Below are 18,275 nucleotides of genomic sequence, written 5' to 3' on the forward strand. Positions count from 1 at the left end.
GCGCGACGGCGGCACCGGGAGAGAGAGAGAAAATGGAAAATGGCGCGGGCGAGACGTGCGGACAGAAAAAACGGGACGAAAAGTAGAGTCGTAGTTGGAAAGGGTCTCGCAGCATCCCAGGAATTCAAGGTGGTTACTCATTCCGCGTGTCTCGGCGAGTGCGGACGCTTTTTCCTTGTTCAGCCCGAGACCGAATCGGCCGGGCTAAGAGAGCGTCAGTGCGGCCGCGGCTTTCATCGCACGCAGCTCGCGCGTCCCTCCAAGCATGGCGATCACGACGCCCGCATGGACACCGACGCCAGCCATGACCGACGCGTGAGCGACGCCGCCGCCGGCGCCGCCCTCCGCGACGACGACGCCGACGACGCCGACCAGCAGCTCGTGCTCGTGCCCACCGGTCAGTTTCCCCTTCGTTCTTATATCGTGGGGGGTGCATGGTGCACGGGGATGGGGATGGGGGCTCCCACCCTTCTCGGATTTAAACGCTCGCAGCAGCTGTGTGACTCAATTTTATTTATTTTGAATTAATTAACGCTGCGGATGTTGTTTCATTTTAATTTAATTATTAAAAAATATTAATTTTTTGTGCTTATTAAATTAAGAAAATGAATCTTCTCATTTTCGAAGAGTCTTTGAGGGAAATTAATTGAAAATTGCCTATTTAAAATTTAATTAGCAGTTATTCTAATTAAAACACACTGTTGTTGTGGCTTGCCACCGTTGGTAGACAAGACACGCTTATTATAAAGTCAGCCCAAGCCCAAGCATCCAGTTTATCTCTCCTCCATACACCGCATGCACGCGTATATAAATAATTTAATAATGGCGACACGCGGATTGAAAGGCAACGGACGGATTTTCGCGCAAAATTTCCTTGTTACGCTACGGCAGGAATGCTTCTCTCTAGTCTGTTTTGCTCTCAATTTATGCGCGCACTTTCGTTTATTCTTTGAAAGAAAGCTTTTCCCAGTACTGATCGCGTTGTCTGGAATTCGTTTTAAATATGTACACTGCACTTTTCGTTTTATAAAAATAAAATTTTCAACGGAAGGAAACGGTGCCGGGGAAGTATTGCGGCCACAATTCGATAAACTTTTGGTCAACTCCTCGACTGTTAGAGGAATAAAATTTTGTTTAACAATTCTATCCTAGTTTGTGTCTTTGTCTCGCCTTTGTGAATGAAACGTGAGGTCACAAATATTACGTGTGCTCGCGTCGCGTGCATCACCCACGTTGAATCACGTTTTTCCTCGCCACTCATTCATTCATCTTGCTTCAGCATCGCTGGTCCAGCCAGAGTGATGAGAACTGTAAACAAAAAAGAGTCATGCGCGCCACAGCCCAACTTCCTTGAGTGCGTTCCGCTCAATCACCAGATTTTTGGCGCCGAAAATGACTAACACGCTCGTGTGCGTGATCTGAGCGATGAGAAAAACATTTCCTTATGAAATTAGATTGTCTGAATAAATTGTGAAAGTCGATTTAAAGAGTGCGAAAATAATAACGAAGGTAGAGATGCAGCTATACCGCCGTCATTATTTTTTAATTAAATTTCTTCATCAATAATTTAATTGTTTTATGCGAGAGGTTTTTTTTTATAAAAATTGCTCGATCGGTTGATTTACACCCTGAGGTTAGCAATGTGAGAAATCACACCCTGGCGCCAGGGTAGCCCTCGAAATCACTCAATTCTAATGTGTGGCTACTTTACCGACGCCTGACGGGCTCTGTATTTGTTCGATAATAAGCAAGTTTTGCACACCGTTGGAACGGAAAAGTCAAGGGCTTTCAGAAAATATGCAATAAACCCTTTGGAAGCCACCAGGGTGCTCAGGAATGAGCCCAAATTTCTTTCCTGATGGCTTTCAAAGGGTCAAATAATTGTACACCTATTCTGAAAACTGTGGACTTGACCGTTCCAGTGTGCAGATCTTGCAGATTATATCAAATAAAGCGCTCTGAATCTCAAGCATTTGCCTTTTCTCACAAAGGAAGTACATTTTCTGGGAAGGCCCTATGGCCAATACGCTACGCGCTCAATGATTAATCGTTACCGTTTCCTCGTATGTGAATTGCATTGTATACTGTATTAAACTGAAAAAAAACTGAATTAATTCTGGGAATGAAATTTTGTGCAGATCCTTCTGAGTGGAGCGAGCAGCACGTGCGACAATGGCTGGAGTGGGCGTGCAAGCAGTTCGCCCTGCCGCCCCTCGACCCGTGCGACTTCCCCAAGAGTGGAAGCGAGTTGTGCGCCCTGAGCAGGTCTCAACTGCTGTCCCTGGCCGGCGCCAGGGCGGGCAGCGTGCTCGCCGCGCACCTCGCCAACCTCAAGCACAGCGTCACCGGACGCAGCCCCAGCCCCCTCGGCGACATCAGGCTACACTCCCCTGAAGAAAACGAAGGTAAGGCGAAATGTCACGGGCGGATATTACGGGACAATTTTGGAAAACTGAGATGTCAGTGTGGTGCAATATAAAAAATAAGGCGTGACTATAGCCCTTTCAAACTGACACCAAATTTGATGTCAAGTTAACCGGTCGCTAAATATTTGTTTATAATTAAAATTTTGGTGAGATCAGGAATTTGGAAATTTTTAAGTGTGCTTAAAAGTTGTTCCATGGCATGCGTGTGATCTTTTCTGAAAATTTCAGAGCGGAATTATTTTTTGTTTTCGAGAAATTCCATTCCAAAATTAAAAAAACACGAATTGTTTTCCTTTTTCGTGATTTTAAATATTACCAACCACAAATCTCGGGTTCTAACCATCAGAATAGCGAATAATACTCTTCGTTAGACTCTCGAGCCAAAGGGTTCAGGGACGCCTACCCGCCTCAACCCCCAAATAGATATATTTCAATTTCAACAGAGACCATTATTAACAATCCGACTTATTTTTTCTGTAGAAAATCTTGATTATTTTTTTGTGAATGTAATACTTTTATGCACCCGTGATAAAGATCTGACTTATGTAAATAATACAGTAGGTGTATGCAATATTGGTCGGCAATTTGATCGAAATCACTGTAATCAAGTGAAAAGAGAGTGCGGATTATGGACAATTATTTTGCTGAGCTCAAGGCAGAGTTTTGACTCTTGCCAAGTGCTATAAAGTGAGAGTGTATAAAAACAATGAGCCGAAGCGAGGGCGAAACGGCTGATTGATCTGCTTGTGCTCACTTTTGCCGCTTCGTCGGCGGCTGCCGGCGCGTAATTGTTGCGTCGGTTGAGGGGCTGCAATCTCAGCCCCTTTGTGCACTTATTAAACGGCAGCGCAAATCTGCCCGAGCAAACAAAGAGGGTGTGCAACGAGGGGCTGTTTTCTCTGACTCAACAAGTCACTTGGTTCCTCGCGTCTCGCCTGATGACACAGAGACAAGCTTTTTGAAACAGCACGTGTTCCATTCGAAACACATGTTTGACAGTGAGAGGTGTGCCTTCCTCGCACCAGAAGTAGATTTTTGTTCTTTTTTAATCATGTGGCGATTAGTCAACGGGAAACCCCACTCGCTGAATTTCAAACGACCCATCAACAGATTTAATTTTCCTGACGACACTTTATAAAACTCCGCAAATTGGATACAGTAGTGTATCTTTTCCGATCGAGCGAAATTTAAATTTTTTATCCCGTCCTTTGGGTGTTTATCAAAAAATATTTATGTGTCCGTTGCTAATTCATTAGCATTAATTGCACAAAGCGAGTGGCTGAAATGCGAGAGAGTAGGAAAAAGTGATACTTGATATGAACTCGGCAAGCTCATGAAGGAGGAATTAAAGTGATTCATTGCATCCGGCGAGAGGAAGTAGAATGGAATCGTTTCCCCGGTTTTTCCTCAGCTCTTTTCCCCCGCACCGGACTGCAAGTGCTGTGTTTTTATTTTTCGATTGTAGTTTCCTCCCGAGAGCATTTTCGGCCAGTAAAGAAAGGCGCAGAAATCCCGGCATTCGATATATAAAAGCCGGCCGGCATCGGATATCGCCGAGATTATTGCCTCGATAAGGAGTTTTTCTCCCCGATTCTTTAAGCCACTTCCGGCCAGTTCCTTTTTATTATTTTCCGCTGCCCCTTTCGCGCTACGTGTCACGGAAACCAAATTAGCTGGGAAATCATTAAGTGCGAAGAAAACCCTTTACCCGCCGCCCGCGCTTATCAGATCTTGGCGCCACTCCAGCACTTTGCACCTCGAAAGCGTTGCCAACGGAAAATCAACCGAATTTATTTTAATTAATTTTAATGTTTCCATTGAATATAGCAGAAAATAGCATTTAAGAGGAGAGGTGGTGGAGTAGGAATGAAAAGGGATGGGAATTAACACTCAGAAACATTTTTGGCTCGTCTGGGCGAATTAATACGATTTTTTTTTTATTTTCTGACCAGCAGAAGCCAAGATCTTGCGTTTGAAGCCTTTTAACCTGAAATTTAGGACAATTTATAAGAAAAATTTATGAAAAACTGCCCTAAATTATTTCCCTCTTTAGTCTGCTTTATTTCCCGTTTGTAGGCTGAATGAAAATAATAAAAAATAGCGGCTATACACGGGTGATGCTGGTGTGGTATAGCGATGACAATTATTTTGAAAGCAAACTGAATCTCCTGACGGCATTCCTGAGGAGTGCGTCGTGACAGCACATTGACTATTTTAGTAATTTAACACGCGACAAAAAAAATTGAAAGCGCAGAGCGCGGGTGATTCATTGTGCATGGTCCAACCACTTTTTGCGTGTTTTGTGTTGAAACTACATGCGTCGGTAGCCTGCTAATTGAAAACCAGCACCGTTGTGAGCATAAGGAAAATGCAGAACAGAAAAATAAAATTTAGCATATAGACAGAACGTTTATTTCTCATGAAAGCTATTCAATAAAATTCAAAACCAGGTGCTTTACGGAAATGAAAAATATACGGTAGTTTTCCCCTAAGCGGTGGTAAAAGAAAATCCGAGTGTCATCTTTCTCTCTCTCCTTTTTTATTAAGTGCTGTATGTGTATGAGTGAGAAAAATCCGGAGCGAAATCCCGGGGTTGGCGAGGGGCGCAGCGGGAAAAGAGAGGTGAAGAGCAAATGTGCATTTTATGCAGCGAGGCCGGCTCAATGAGGTCAAGATAAGACCTAGGCCCGATCCACCCCTGGCTCAAGCTCGACAGCCGGTTTGTCGGCCCGGCAGTCCAGTCTGTGCGCAAAGCCACCGGCAGTTTTTAAATTAAAAAGTCCGGCCAATCACTGCGCGGACAAATTCAATTTGGCGCTCTCCAAGGTGTCACACGCCTGTTTTGAATAAGCTCCAGCAATAAAGGTGCGCACCAAAGGGTCGTGGAAGAAGGAAATTTCTAAAAAAAGTAAAAATGTCTAAATAAGAATCAAAGTGTTGCGGCAAATTTTTCTATATAAATTATTTGTTATTTTGGGAACGACTGATTTTTTATTTAAAAATCGTCCACTTTGTTTGGGGAGGGAAACTTGAGATTAGATCGTGGAGGTTCACTGGATATTATAAAATAAGACATGGTATTCGTCTAATTAAATTTTGTATTTCTGTTTATTATTCGTTTATATTACATAGTTCAGATTAAATTTAAAGATACTTGAAATATGGCAAAAAGTGAAAGAACTGCATAATGCGCGGGAAAATAATAAAATGTGACGTTTTTGCTAAGGACTCGTTGGAATTTTGAAATGGAGGCGTTGTTCCCAGGGGAATACAAACAGGGGGCGTAACAAAGCGCGGGAAAATCGTTATATTTGATGTTTATACTGAAAACTCGCGGAAATTTTTTAAATGAGGCGTGGTTACCCGGAAATTTTTTGTAAAAAGTGAAAGAAAATTAGGAAATGAAACATAGTGACCCATGATGAGATTTTAAATTTTTTTTCTAGTTTTGTTAAAATAACCGATTTAAATGAGTTCAGAATGCTTTAAAACGTCGAAAACTCATTTTTTGGCCCCATCATATCGGCCACAGAAATATATATAAATCTTATATTTTTGTAGAGTTTATATATCAAAAATGTTTGGGACTTCAAATATATTTTTTTAATACGCTTTATTTTTAAGTTTTTCAAGGGAACGTAAAAAACATCTCCACGCAGATTTCCTGTTCAAACCACAATTTGCTTTTCTGGCTTTGCTGTTACGGTGAGAATCGAGCAATGCAAAGATTTTTTCATTGCAGTCGTTTTTATTAAACTGTTGGTGCCACAATAATTAAAGATTGGATGATCCGACGGCGCAAATGTGCGTGTCCGGCCGTTTTTCACATCCCCGGTGGCGGCGGCGGCGGAGGCTGCGTTTTAATAAAAGAGTGCAGTCGGGGGCGCGGCATTTGACTTTCAGATGAGACGGTGCGCCGCCCCGTGGAGCCGGTTGCTTGGCGGCGGCGCACGTGGGTTAAGCCCCCGCGCCAAATCCTACTTGTCCCGCCGTACTTGACGCAGAGCCCCCGTGATATATGATTGTTTAAATAACATTTAAAAGCCGGTGGCCCCGGCGGGAGGTCCCTCGATATTGTTTTCTTGATTTCACTTGAGCGCAGCGCAGCAGACGTCATCGCTCCTTCCTTCCGCCGTGAGGAAGGAAGGAGGAAATGTAGAGGGCTGCTCCGCTCGTGCCGAATAATTATCGCATTAGCCTCCCCGAGATTGCCTTTGTCAGCGCTCGCCAATGATGATGGCCAGACGTTTTGTGTCTTTCCGGACGCTTGAATGACTTAGGGGCAAAATCGGATTTTTTTAAAATTATATTTAACGATTTTTCCGCGATTTGCCTGTTTTAAATCTCTGGCAACCACGCACTCATTCCATAATTCCAGATAATTTTTAGTAAAAACGTGAAATTTAACGATTGCTAAAAGCCTCCTATTTGAATTCTTCGGGGAACCACACCCCATTTCTAAATTTCCGCGAATTACACCCTCTTCTAAGTGGTTGTTGTTCACAGAAAATCCCGAGGGTGTGTTTTTCAGTATCAACAACTGCAAAAATTTAAAATTAAATAATTATTAGGCTGCACAACCGAGCTTTAATGAAGTTTCTATAAAAAAATCATAGGAAAATGTTTCAAAATAAATATTAATTATTTTACAAATTAATAGCTACCATTTTTCCTAAAATTCACAACACCATAAATTTTGAAAATAAACAACCACATAGTCTGTACTCCAATTTCGTGCTCTTTTAAATGACGTACCAAATGAAATAATTATTGCATATCTCGTCAAGTGAGTTGTTCGGCGTCGGCGGAGGGTGCGGCGGGGGTGCAGTCATGCGCGAAGTCTGCTTGGGCGCCCCGCGGCCGTGCGTGTCCACCCCCGGGGCGAGGGTGGCCATGGGGGTGAGAGCGAGGAGTCAGTGTGTCTTGGGTTCGGGCGGGCATGTGGAAGCCCGCAGGCCGGCCCGTCGAGCTGGCCCACTGGCGCAAGGTGGCCGCCGCCGTCGCCTCCGCCGACCACCACCTCGAGATCATCCGCAGGTCGGCCGTCAAGTCGCCCATGCTCTACAACGGTAGGACTTAAATCAGGAAAAATAATTCATTTCTTAGCTCTGATTGCGAAACGTAAATCAAATTTCTTTGTGGCAGAGTGTGTAAATTATTTATATCGTATTTTCTTAAAAATATCTTGTTTTTTCGAGAATCGTGCATTAAAGTTACAATCTTTCAGTATTTTTTTTTAATAATAATGTATTTGTAATTTTATTTGTCAAATAAAATTGAATAGAATAGGAAATTATTGCGGAGCCTTATTTTTATAGTCATAAAATGATTTAACGATTGTTTTCATTTTTTTCTAAATTTAAATTAAAATTATTTATGTAAAGTCCTATTTGGAGCTCAATAACTCACAAACTCCGTCGAATTAAATTGTACACTACAACAAAAAACTTAAACGTTGAATTCTATATAGAGTTATTTCCTCTTAATTGTCTTAAGAAATTTATTTTCAACCTTTAATCCACAACAAATGTTGTAAATTGCATTAGCCCTTTTCTCTCGCTCTCGTCTCGCTTCAATTTATTTCCAGAGGACAAATTAAAACGAAACCGCAAGTGGATGCTCTTCTCGGAAATCAGGCTCCATTAATTTTTGATCCCGAAAAAAGGCGCGCGCGCGTCTCCCAATAACGAGCTCGCAACGAGTATTAAATTTTCCTTGCTGCATTCCGAGTATACGCGCGGCGGCCAATTATTATTATTATTATTTACCCATGCACCGCGCCGAGCAGAGAGCAAACGGCTTCCCTTTGAGGAAGCAGGGCGCCGAAATAACGCGAATATCCTGTGCGCTCAAATCAAAGGCTGATCCTACAACGCGGGCTTTTCCGCGCGTTTAAAAAAGACGCCTCCTCGTTGATTGACAATTGTGTTCTTTAAGCATCCCCGTTTCCTGTTACGAAATAACTAGAGACTGAGAAGCAAAATTAACTTGATCATTTTTTTGTACCATATATGTAAAAATTTTAATCAATTTTTTGAGCCCAACTTTTGGCATATCTGCTGATTTATAAGCGAATACCATGGATTCCAGGATGGCTTTGATGGTTTCAAGATAATCTGACGAAATTCACACAATCGATCAGTAGTCATAACCCATATATATAAACAATAAAAGAATCGTTTTTACCGGTTTTACGGGACATTTTTGGCGAATTTTGAGAATTCAATAACTAATATTTTTAATTAAATGTGTGCGTTGAACTTCTCTCGTTAAGCCCGATCGAATGAATACTAAATTTGAGGTTATCAGTCAAGGTCAAAGGTCACCAAGAGCATTTTTCAACAATTCGTGAGATGTTTTTTGGAATTTTGAAAACCAGCACCAAACTTTAATAATCCGAAACACCCCTCAAAAGTGGTTTCAAAAGGTACGTGTGAAATTGTGAGAAAATATCAACAAGGATTTCGGCTTCGTTTTTGAGAAATTCAATTTTTTAATTTCGAAAAACACAAAATTTTTAATATTGGAAAATATTGTGAGCTCCAAATCTTGGCTTCTAATGGTCAGAAATGCTAAAACTGCACACCGTTCGCTTTGTTTTTACTTTCCCTGGTGAGCTGAATAGTTTTTGGGGTGCTAATCAACACCTATTTGCCATAATTTCAGCCCCTATGTATAATAATAAATTATGTTCGTTTTTATATCTAGAATTTGAAAATTTGACATTCCTGTTTTAAACACAGGTAGAGAGAAGTAATAAGTAATACAAGATGATTTTACACATTTTTTGACCGACTAGTGAATCCGGTTATATAGAAGAGATAGCATCAATCGAAGTGAGTCATCGCACAGAGATTGCGCTATGAGAGAGCGGCACAAAAGCTCTAGCGTAATTATTGTTTTCGCCTATGGTATAGGAGCGCGGCAACAACAAAGCCGCGCGGTGTTTCGCTCACTCAGGTGAAATTGCACACGCGAGTTGTCCCTTCCCCGCGCGCCACCCACGTGAGCTCGGCGCGGCGTCCTTGCCAAAGGTGAGGGAACGGCCGCCGAGTCAGTCCGCGCCTTACCAAAAAATACATTCTGTGAGGTCCACGCGAAAATCACGCGTCGCTGCGGTCTCGCGATTGCTGTTTTGCTCTTCTCACGCTTCGAAAAATGCATTTTACTGCAAGCGTCACGGGAATTCCCATTCAAGCCAATAATTTGCGATTCTGGCGCGCGATCTGTAATTTACAACTAACTCTTCTGTGAGTTGAAAACGATATTGGCACTAAGCAGGAAAGAGGCCAAGAAATAAATCACCAGGCGATACGTGACTGGAGTTGAAAATGAGCTTAATGCTGGATTTTTAGTTAGAAATGCGAACCGTTGAAACATAAAGAGAAGCACAATTTAACTAATGTGCCCAGTAAAAATGTGTTTAATCATTACGTATTTTATCCGCGTTCAAAACAGGAGCGTAAAATTTCCAAATTCCAGGTATTTAAGTACAAAAAATAAAACGCTTTAAAATATTTTAAATTTTCAACTCTGGGGTTGTAATTATTCCAATAGGGGCTTAGGGTTGGGGGTGAGCATTCCAAAAACTGTTCAGCTCACCAGGGAAAGTCAAGCCAAGTTAAACGGTGTGCAGTTTTTGCATTTCTGAGCCTTAGAATCCGATATTTGGCGCTCGCATCATTTGCAAAAATCGAACATTGTGTTTTTAGAAGTTCAAAATGATAGTTATCGAAAACCAAGCCGAACACCACTTTGAAATTTTCACAAAAGTTCACACAGACCCTGACACTAATTTTGAGGGGCTTTTCGGATTTTTAAAGTATGACACTGGTTTTCAAAATAAAAAAAACACACCCCGAAACGTACGAAAATCACTCTTAGTGACCTTTTATTTAGACCGATTACCTCAAATGTGATGTTAATTCAATTTGTCTTTAAATTGCACTCTCAAAATTTGCCACAAATGGCCAGTAAAACCCTTAAAAATTCTAAGTTTGATATATTAATTTGGTTTCTCTTAAAGAAAATATTTCGGCGGAACTCTTACTAAAATTATGAAAATTGATCAACCTGCCTTGGTATCTATCGACGGAGAGCATGCTATAAGCGAATCCCGTGAGCTGGAATGCAGCTGGGGTTTCCTGTTCCAAGTACGAATTTCACGCCCCGTCCAATAAAAGGCCAATTCACGCGTCAACGCGCCCAAGAGAAAAAGAGAGGCGTTCAACTCTCCCCTGAATTCCTTATTCCCCACAATCAGTAAACGGCACCTGCACGATTACAATATCCAAATAGACAAATTCCTTCTTCGTCTCGTTAGGTCCGCAATCCGAATTTACAGCAAATTAGGCGTCGAGTATGTGTCCTTTGGTGGTCTTCTTCGAAAGGGGCGCGTCGCTCGCCGGCTCATATTAAGTTACAAACAAAAAGAGCTGCTGTCGGACGAGCCCAAATAAAAATTGGAAAACACGGACCACCTACTACTGAAAGTGGCGGCGGTCGTCGGCAATTAAATCCTCTTTGGATTTTTATTCGCCACGGTGATTTATCTTTTGAGGCAAAGTGAGGATTTCGCGGCCAATTAAGCGGCTGCCCATAAATTGCCCTCGTGACAGAGTGCGGCCAGGGGAAATATTTTTACAAGATAATTTTATAGGCAGCACCTCTCCAAAATGCGATCCTTATCGCACGCGCGCGGCGATCGTAGTTTTCCGCTTCAGAATTTGTTGCTGCTAAAAGGAACAGGGAATCGTGTGTTAACTGTTTTTCGGCACCTTTATAAAAGGGACGACAGGCAGCATTTTGTAATTGAAGTAGAGCTTTACAGGCTAATTTTTTAGAACATTTTGCATTGTTGACTCAATAGCAAGTATTAGTTAATCGAGTTTATTGTTTGCAAAATTTAGCAACAGTTTTTTTCACAAGATGCAATAGTGAAATCTGTACTAAGGAACAGTTAAATTTTCCCAAAATGAATATTTTTTCTCTTGATTTTGATAGCTCTTTAGCCAATGGTTTAAAAATATTGAGGCAAAATTCCCTAAATTGTAAACTAAATTGCTAAGAAAATAATTGATTGACATGCAAACTTTTGAGCCGATTTTCTCAAAAATTACAGCAATTTACCTGGGAACTTTTTTAGCTTTTTCCTAATTTTCTGATAGTATTTTAATATTTAAAAAATACATTTTCCCTGAATTAAGGCATTATTTATCAAATCCTGTTGGATGAAGTTGTCTAAGTCGCCCACTTTCAGAATCAGGATGTGTTGTTGGCCAGTAATTTATGGTCCAGGATTTAGCTAGGAACGCGCAGATAACATAATTATCACGGCAATACAAAGGAGCTCTTAGCAAATACTGTTGCTCCGAATAAGTCGTCTCGAGGCGGATGTCGATTCAGCACATATCATCTGCAGAAATAAAACTTTCGAAAGTCACGACATGCAAATGGCCTGGCTGGCTGAAGAGGACGAGGAAAAAGACCCTGAAACGACCTTGCCGCCGAACAGCCGTAAATATTTATTGGCCTGGAATCGGTTACTGCGCCCGCCGAGACAAATTATTGATAAAGCATCGCGCCGGAGATCCGTGAAAGTAAAAAAGATGCTCTTTGTCGCGCGTCGGTTTGTTTTGTATATGTCTGGCGCCAATGGAGCTATTAAACAACCGCAAATTGACTCTCCGCGAGACCAAAGCACAGCTAGGCACTCTTCGATTGCAAAATCACGCGGTGTATTCGTCAGAGGGAAATTCTCTGCTATTAGTGTTGTGTGACGTAAAATTATTTTTTTTTGTCAATATTGTCAGCACTAAATCTCGGCTTCTATCAGTCAGAATTGCAAAAATTGAACAACGTAAGGCTCATCTTGATCTCCCTTAGATAGCCAGAGGGTTTTGAGGGTGATGAACCCTCATCTCCCTTTCACCCAATGGATTCCAGCAGAAAACAATAGAAATCGCGTTACTTTGCAATTTCAGAAACCTTTTCACTGATCTCAACCCTTTTAAAGTAATATAACGACTTGTACTCCAAACTACCCCTTTTACCCTTTATAATTGAGATTGAAAATTTCATTAAAGCTATAAAAAACCAGAAATAGAATCGCGTTTTTAATTTTTACTACGGAGGTAGAAAAAGGTAAATTGGGGTTGTGAGCAATCAGATAACCCCCCAAAACTCATCGGCTATCTAAGGAAGGTTGAGACGAGTCGAATGGTGAGCAATTTTTGCAATTCTAATAGTTAGAACCCGAGAATAATCGATGGCAATTACTTTAAAGTAAGCCAAAATCGGACGTCCAATTTCTGCTAATATTGTCACCGCCAAATCTCTGGTTCTACTCGTCAGAATTATGAAAACTTCATATAATTTGACTTGTGTAGAACTCCCCTAGAGCCAATAAAGGATTTAGGGTGTTGATCGACCCTAATCCCCCTTCCATCTCATGTATTACAGTAATAATTAATAAAAATCGCGTCGCTTTACACTTTCAGAAAGTGTTTTGCACTGATCGAAACCCCCTTAAATTAATAAAAATCAAAATATCCTCCCCAAACCCTATAGGCTTTCTTGGGGAGGTTGAAACGAGTTAAACGGTGTGCAGTTTTTGTAATTCTGATGGCTGAAACCCAAAATTTGGCTATTACAATGTTGGCTAAAAAATATAAGATTTTTTTTGTATTATATTAACAAGGACTAATCTCGGGTTCTAACTGTCAGAATTGCAAAAACTGCACTCCGTTGGACTTGTCTTGATCTTCCTTATAGACAGTCAAAGGGTTTTGAGGGTGATCAACCCTCGTCCTCCTTCCACCCCATGCTTTAAAGCAACGATATAATTCGCGTCATTTAGCACTTTCACAAAATGCTGTCATCAAAAACCTCTGAGATTAAAAAAATATACTCTAAAACCTGTTTGCTATCTTGCGGAGGTCAAAACGTATCGAACGGAGTTTAGTTTTTGTAATTCTGGCTGTTAGAACCCGAGATATGGTGATTACAATGTTGGCAAAAATTATATGTGCTTTTGATTTATCCGTTCAACTAATTATCTTTATCTCTCTAAGCTTTTTATTTGAAATGCAAATAAAACCTAAAAATATTTCTATATAATATATAAGCGCTCAAACGCCAAAAATACTGCAGGAACTATTTTTCCCTAAATAATTAATTTTTAGCAATTTACGTTTCAACCATTAAAAATTATTCTTAAACAGTCAGCTATTTTGGTGAAAACCCCCGTCATAAATAACAGCTTCTAAGAACAAAAACTGTTGTAAAAATAAAATTATAAATTGTGTGACATGAAATTTCTTTGTGTAAGAGCTTGATCTGCTGTTAAAGTCCTCAGACCGAATACATGTATTATATTGCACCCCCAGAGGTGCACACCGCCTCATTCCGATGATTTTTCTCAAACATCTCCTGCTCCTTTCTAGCTCGCCAGAGTGACTTCTGCATTTAAATTGTGTTTTGGTGTGCCGGCAGATCCATACCAGTTGCTGAACGCGGCCGGCAGTCGATTGGTGGCGCAGGGATCAGGTCAGATCCAACTGTGGCAGTTTCTGCTCGAGCTCCTCTCGGATTCGTCCAACGCGGCCTGCATCACTTGGGAGGGCACCAATGGAGAATTCAAACTCACCGACCCCGACGAGGTTGCCCGCCGCTGGGGCGAGAGGAAGTCCAAGCCCAACATGAATTACGACAAGCTCAGCAGAGCTCTCAGGTATAAGAGCAGAAAGATGGACGCTTCTTCGTTATCCTCACAATTTTTTTTTCTTTTGACATTTGTTTTATTAAAAATTATATGGTTAGAGGGTTATTAATTTGCTTACTTTAAGAATATATTATGTTACAATTTGATAGTTTTTTATTTTCCAAAGGAATATAATAGCTCCCGTTATTTATGGTTTGCTAAATCAAATTTTTTAACAAATTTCAAAATGCTATCATTTTTGAAGCGTGTTCGGGTATTAAATTGAAAAAAAACCTTAATATATTTTAGAAACTGCTATCAGCGAGACAAATTAGTCGAATGGTAAACAGGTTTTATACTTTTAAAGTCAGCAGTCTGACAGAAAAATTTAATTTTCAATTTTACCAAACTATTTGTTGCCATAAATTCGAAGTTTCATTTGAGCAACTTTAAATTTTTCGACCTGGTAAGTTTGAATCTACAAACAATTAATTATTACAGGTATTACTACGACAAGAACATAATGAGCAAAGTGCACGGCAAGAGGTACGCGTACAAATTCGACTTCACGGGACTGATGCAGGCGTGCCAGGCTCAGAACGGCGAGGGGGCCGCGGGGGCAGCTTCGCCCTACAAGACTCCCCCGGGCTACCCTGGCGAGTTGGGAAGCCTGTTCGGCACAACGCACGCCTCTGCCTACCACCTCGCTGAGGTACGCATGCAATCACTTCTTTATTTTAGCGTAAATTCATTTTTACGGGGTTTTTGGGACATTTTGAAACCTCGGTATCTCATCTTCCCGCGATGCAATTTCAAAAATAAGGTGTGCTTTGGATTTCTCTCGCGGAGGCCAATTGAACTAATACCAATTTTGATTTCAAAGGTCAAGGTCATAGGTCAATACTATTAGTTTTGGTTTTTAATTAGAAATTTGGAGATGAGATCAGGATTTTGGAATTTTGAAAATGTGCTAAAAAGTTGTGACATGATATGTGTGAACTTAAGGGAAGTTTTCCGACTAGTGATGTAATTTATTTAAAAAAAATCATTATGTACAACTAATAATCCCGTATTTTTCGACTATTTCTTGTTTTGCAAATTTTGCCAACTCCAAATCTCGGGTTCTAATCATCAGATTGGCAAAAACTACCCATCGTTAGGCTCCTCTCGAACTCTCCTGACCACCCAAAGGGTTTAGGGGTGCACAATCCCACCCCTTTTAGCCCCTGCTAAAAATTCTCCTTGGAAATATCACAATCTCTTTTAATTTTAATATTTTACGCAAAATAATATTCAAAATCGCTGCTGGTTGTGCCCTTTTATAGAAAATTTCAACTCAAGACTATTGTCCGACAAGAAAAATAAAATGCTAAAATTGGATTTTCAGTGTCACGGAAAGCTGTCGTCGGGAGGAGTGAGCGCGGCAGCGTCGGGCGCGTCGCCGAGCAGCCTGTTCGGGGCGCAGCACTACTGGCCCAGTCCGCCGCCCCTCTACACGCCCCCGGGGGGCTCGTCGAGCGGCAGCGGGGGCTCGCCGGGGCCGCACCGGCCGCCCAGCCTGTCGCGGTGCTACCCGTACCCGCCGGGGGCGCCGCCGCCCCAGCACTGACGCGCGCGCTGTGATCTCCAGCACAATCATCGTACACGTGTGTGACTACTCCTTTGCTTCGCCGCAACTGGCTTGCACAGTTCCTATTCCGCAAAAATGCGAGAAAGACGCTGCCTCCTCCTCCAGTTCGACTCATCGATATAAATTCCACTTGGTTTGGCCGTGTCAAATCGTACACTTGGGAAACTTTATATTTTTTTCCTGAAGAGTAAATAATGCTTATTTATCTTTTGTACATTATTGTCGGCTAACTGTTGATTTCTTTATATGATAATCCACGACAGAGACATTATACGATTGAAATAATAGTGATGTGCACATTTTGTTTTGTGTTTACCGCTTGAGACATTTTTAAAAGAGCTGAAATCACGGGTCGCATGACGTATTTCCCACTTTTGATCAGTCTTTACTCGAAAAAAATCTAAAAGTTTTTCGTTATTGCTGGTTTTACAGGAAATTGAGAACACTGTAATACATTTTGAGTCTGTGCAATTTAAATTTAAAATTTAAGGTCTTTATGTTCAACTCCTCTCATCAAGACTAATCGAATAAACACCAAATTCATCGGTCAAGGTCAAAGGTCAACAAGTCTCATTTTCAAAAATTCCCGTTTTTTATCTTAAAAACCAGCACCATACTTTAAACATCCAAAACGCCCCCAAAAAAGGTCTCAGGGTACGTAAGGACTTTTGTAACAATTTCAAGGTTTCGGTTTCAATTAATTCCATTTCAATTTCGAAAAAAACAAAATTTTCTAATTCTTGCAAATGATGTGAGCGTTAAATCTCAGGTTCTAAGGGTCATAAATGCAAAAACTGCACATCGTTCGACTTGGATTGACTTCCCCTGGTGAGCTGAATGGTTTTAGGGGTGCACCCCAACCCTCATCCCCTAATTGCCATGATTTCATCCCGATAAAGTGAATATTTTATATCAACGCGATTTTTTGTTCTTTTGTTTGAAAATTTACTCATGCATCACAAAATTAGAAAATGATAGTCAACCGACCAAATTTCCAAGTGTATAGGATTACTTTTCTTTAATGTAAAGACCTTTAAGGTCAAAACTATTTATAGTTTCTATAGGCAATGACGGCTCACTTCACCTTCCAAGATTGAGAAGTTGCCTGATTGCGTATATACAACCACTGCTTTGACTGCCGTTTTGTAAAGCGTATTTTCAGTTTGTTTTAATTATTGCGAATAAAAATGCACAAAAACGACTAAGGCCAAAAATGTTATCTCCATTTTCATTGAGATTGCGTATGAGACTGAGCCTTGTAAAGTTTGTTGCCTGTCTATTTGTAGTATTCATAAATTATATAACACCTAATCCGATACAGTATCCTAACATATCAAAAGCTGTTTCATGTACAAGTCTTTCTTGTGTAAATTATACATATTAACTGTACATATTTATGCAGGTTGCATGCTCTGAAGAACGTTCTCTCGATCGCTTCTTATCGTGCTGATGTTTCATCCATCATATAATAGTTCGTTCATAATAATAATCATCTACACGTTAAGGACTCTTCTTGTAAAGAGGTTCGCCGCACTGAAACTATATCGCAGTGTTCCTTGAGCAAAACTTAAAGCTGCGTGAATTCCAGCAAAAGTGGCATACAATGTATTTTTGAGGGTATTTTTCTTTTTTTATTTCTGCGTATACTTTGCTTTGTTTTCGAACACTAATAAAAAATGTTGAATAAAATAATTTACGAGGCTATTTTAATTATTTTCTCCCTTTGTTCTTACAAGAATTTTTTAAAGTCTATAAATTTTTAGAGCAAAAGAGGGTATTGGGGTTAGCAGACTGCTTCGGCTTTCTAGGCGAGGTTAAGACTGATGTGCATGTTTTTTGAAAATCTGATAATTAGACAGATTTAGACGTGTAAATATATTTAAAAAATCAGAAAAAGCGCATTTTTTATTTTTAATAAAAGTATGTAAAGGCTATTAAATATGACAACTATCTACAGAGTTTGAATCAGGTTCAGCCTACTTTTTTGCGTTCTACGTAATGGTTATATCAAAATTAAAAAATTAAAAATAATATATTCATTTTAAAATTTGAGTTCAACTGCGAAAATTTAATTTTAGTGACCTTTAATTTTTGTATTATTCCGTCTATACCACTTTGATGTCAAAAATCTAAATTTTTGTTCTAAGACTAACCTGAACCGATTTTGAGAAAGCTAAATAAATTCAACACTCGAAATTCAAGTGTCCGTAAAACCCGCAAAGGTTTTTTCGGTCAAAGAGTAAAAATTATTTCATCAAGATCCTGCTCGTGCCTTTCATGGCCAACAACGCAATTGCCATCTAACGCAGCAGACGAAAGGTTCGCGAAAATCGATAGGCCGTGCCTGTAACGCAAGAAGTTGCACGGAGATGTCGCGCGTTTCCATTCGCAGTCGCAGTGTTGGCCGAGAGCAGGATTATCGTATACGAGCATATATTATTGCTATAATAGCACAAGTCATACATTATTCAATTAGCGGCGTTTATATTTCTGAAATTGTGAACGCCGTGCAGCAGAG

At 40.5% G+C, this 18,275-nt stretch overlaps 1 protein-coding gene across 1 annotated transcript; it reads left to right on the top strand.

The window, feature by feature from the left end:
• Nucleotides 1–17,453, top strand: LOC135948497 (DNA-binding protein D-ETS-6-like). Its single transcript, XM_065497805.1, has 5 exons — nucleotides 1–397; nucleotides 2,139–2,405; nucleotides 13,920–14,157; nucleotides 14,629–14,839; nucleotides 15,515–17,453. Exons 1-5 carry the CDS (start codon nucleotides 40–42, stop codon nucleotides 15,734–15,736), a joined length of 1,296 nt encoding a protein of 431 aa, XP_065353877.1. The 5' UTR covers nucleotides 1–39; the 3' UTR covers nucleotides 15,737–17,453.
• The last annotated feature ends 822 nt before the right edge of the window (nucleotides 17,454–18,275 follow it).

Source organism: Cloeon dipterum, chromosome 1 (assembly GCF_949628265.1).
Source record: "Cloeon dipterum chromosome 1, ieCloDipt1.1, whole genome shotgun sequence".
NCBI lineage: Eukaryota > Metazoa > Arthropoda > Insecta > Ephemeroptera > Baetidae > Cloeon > Cloeon dipterum.

Bases quoted from the DNA above. Each gene is read 5' to 3' on its own strand.
- LOC135948497 (XM_065497805.1), top strand. From the start codon at position 40: ATGGCGCGGGCGAGACGTGCGGACAGAAAAAACGGGACGAAAAGTAGA. The intron at 398-2,138 runs GTCAGTTTCCCC...AATTTTGTGCAG, and splicing joins GCTCGTGCTCGTGCCCACCG to ATCCTTCTGAGTGGAGCGAG. The intron at 14,840-15,514 runs GTACGCATGCAA...TTGGATTTTCAG, and splicing joins CTGCCTACCACCTCGCTGAG to TGTCACGGAAAGCTGTCGTC.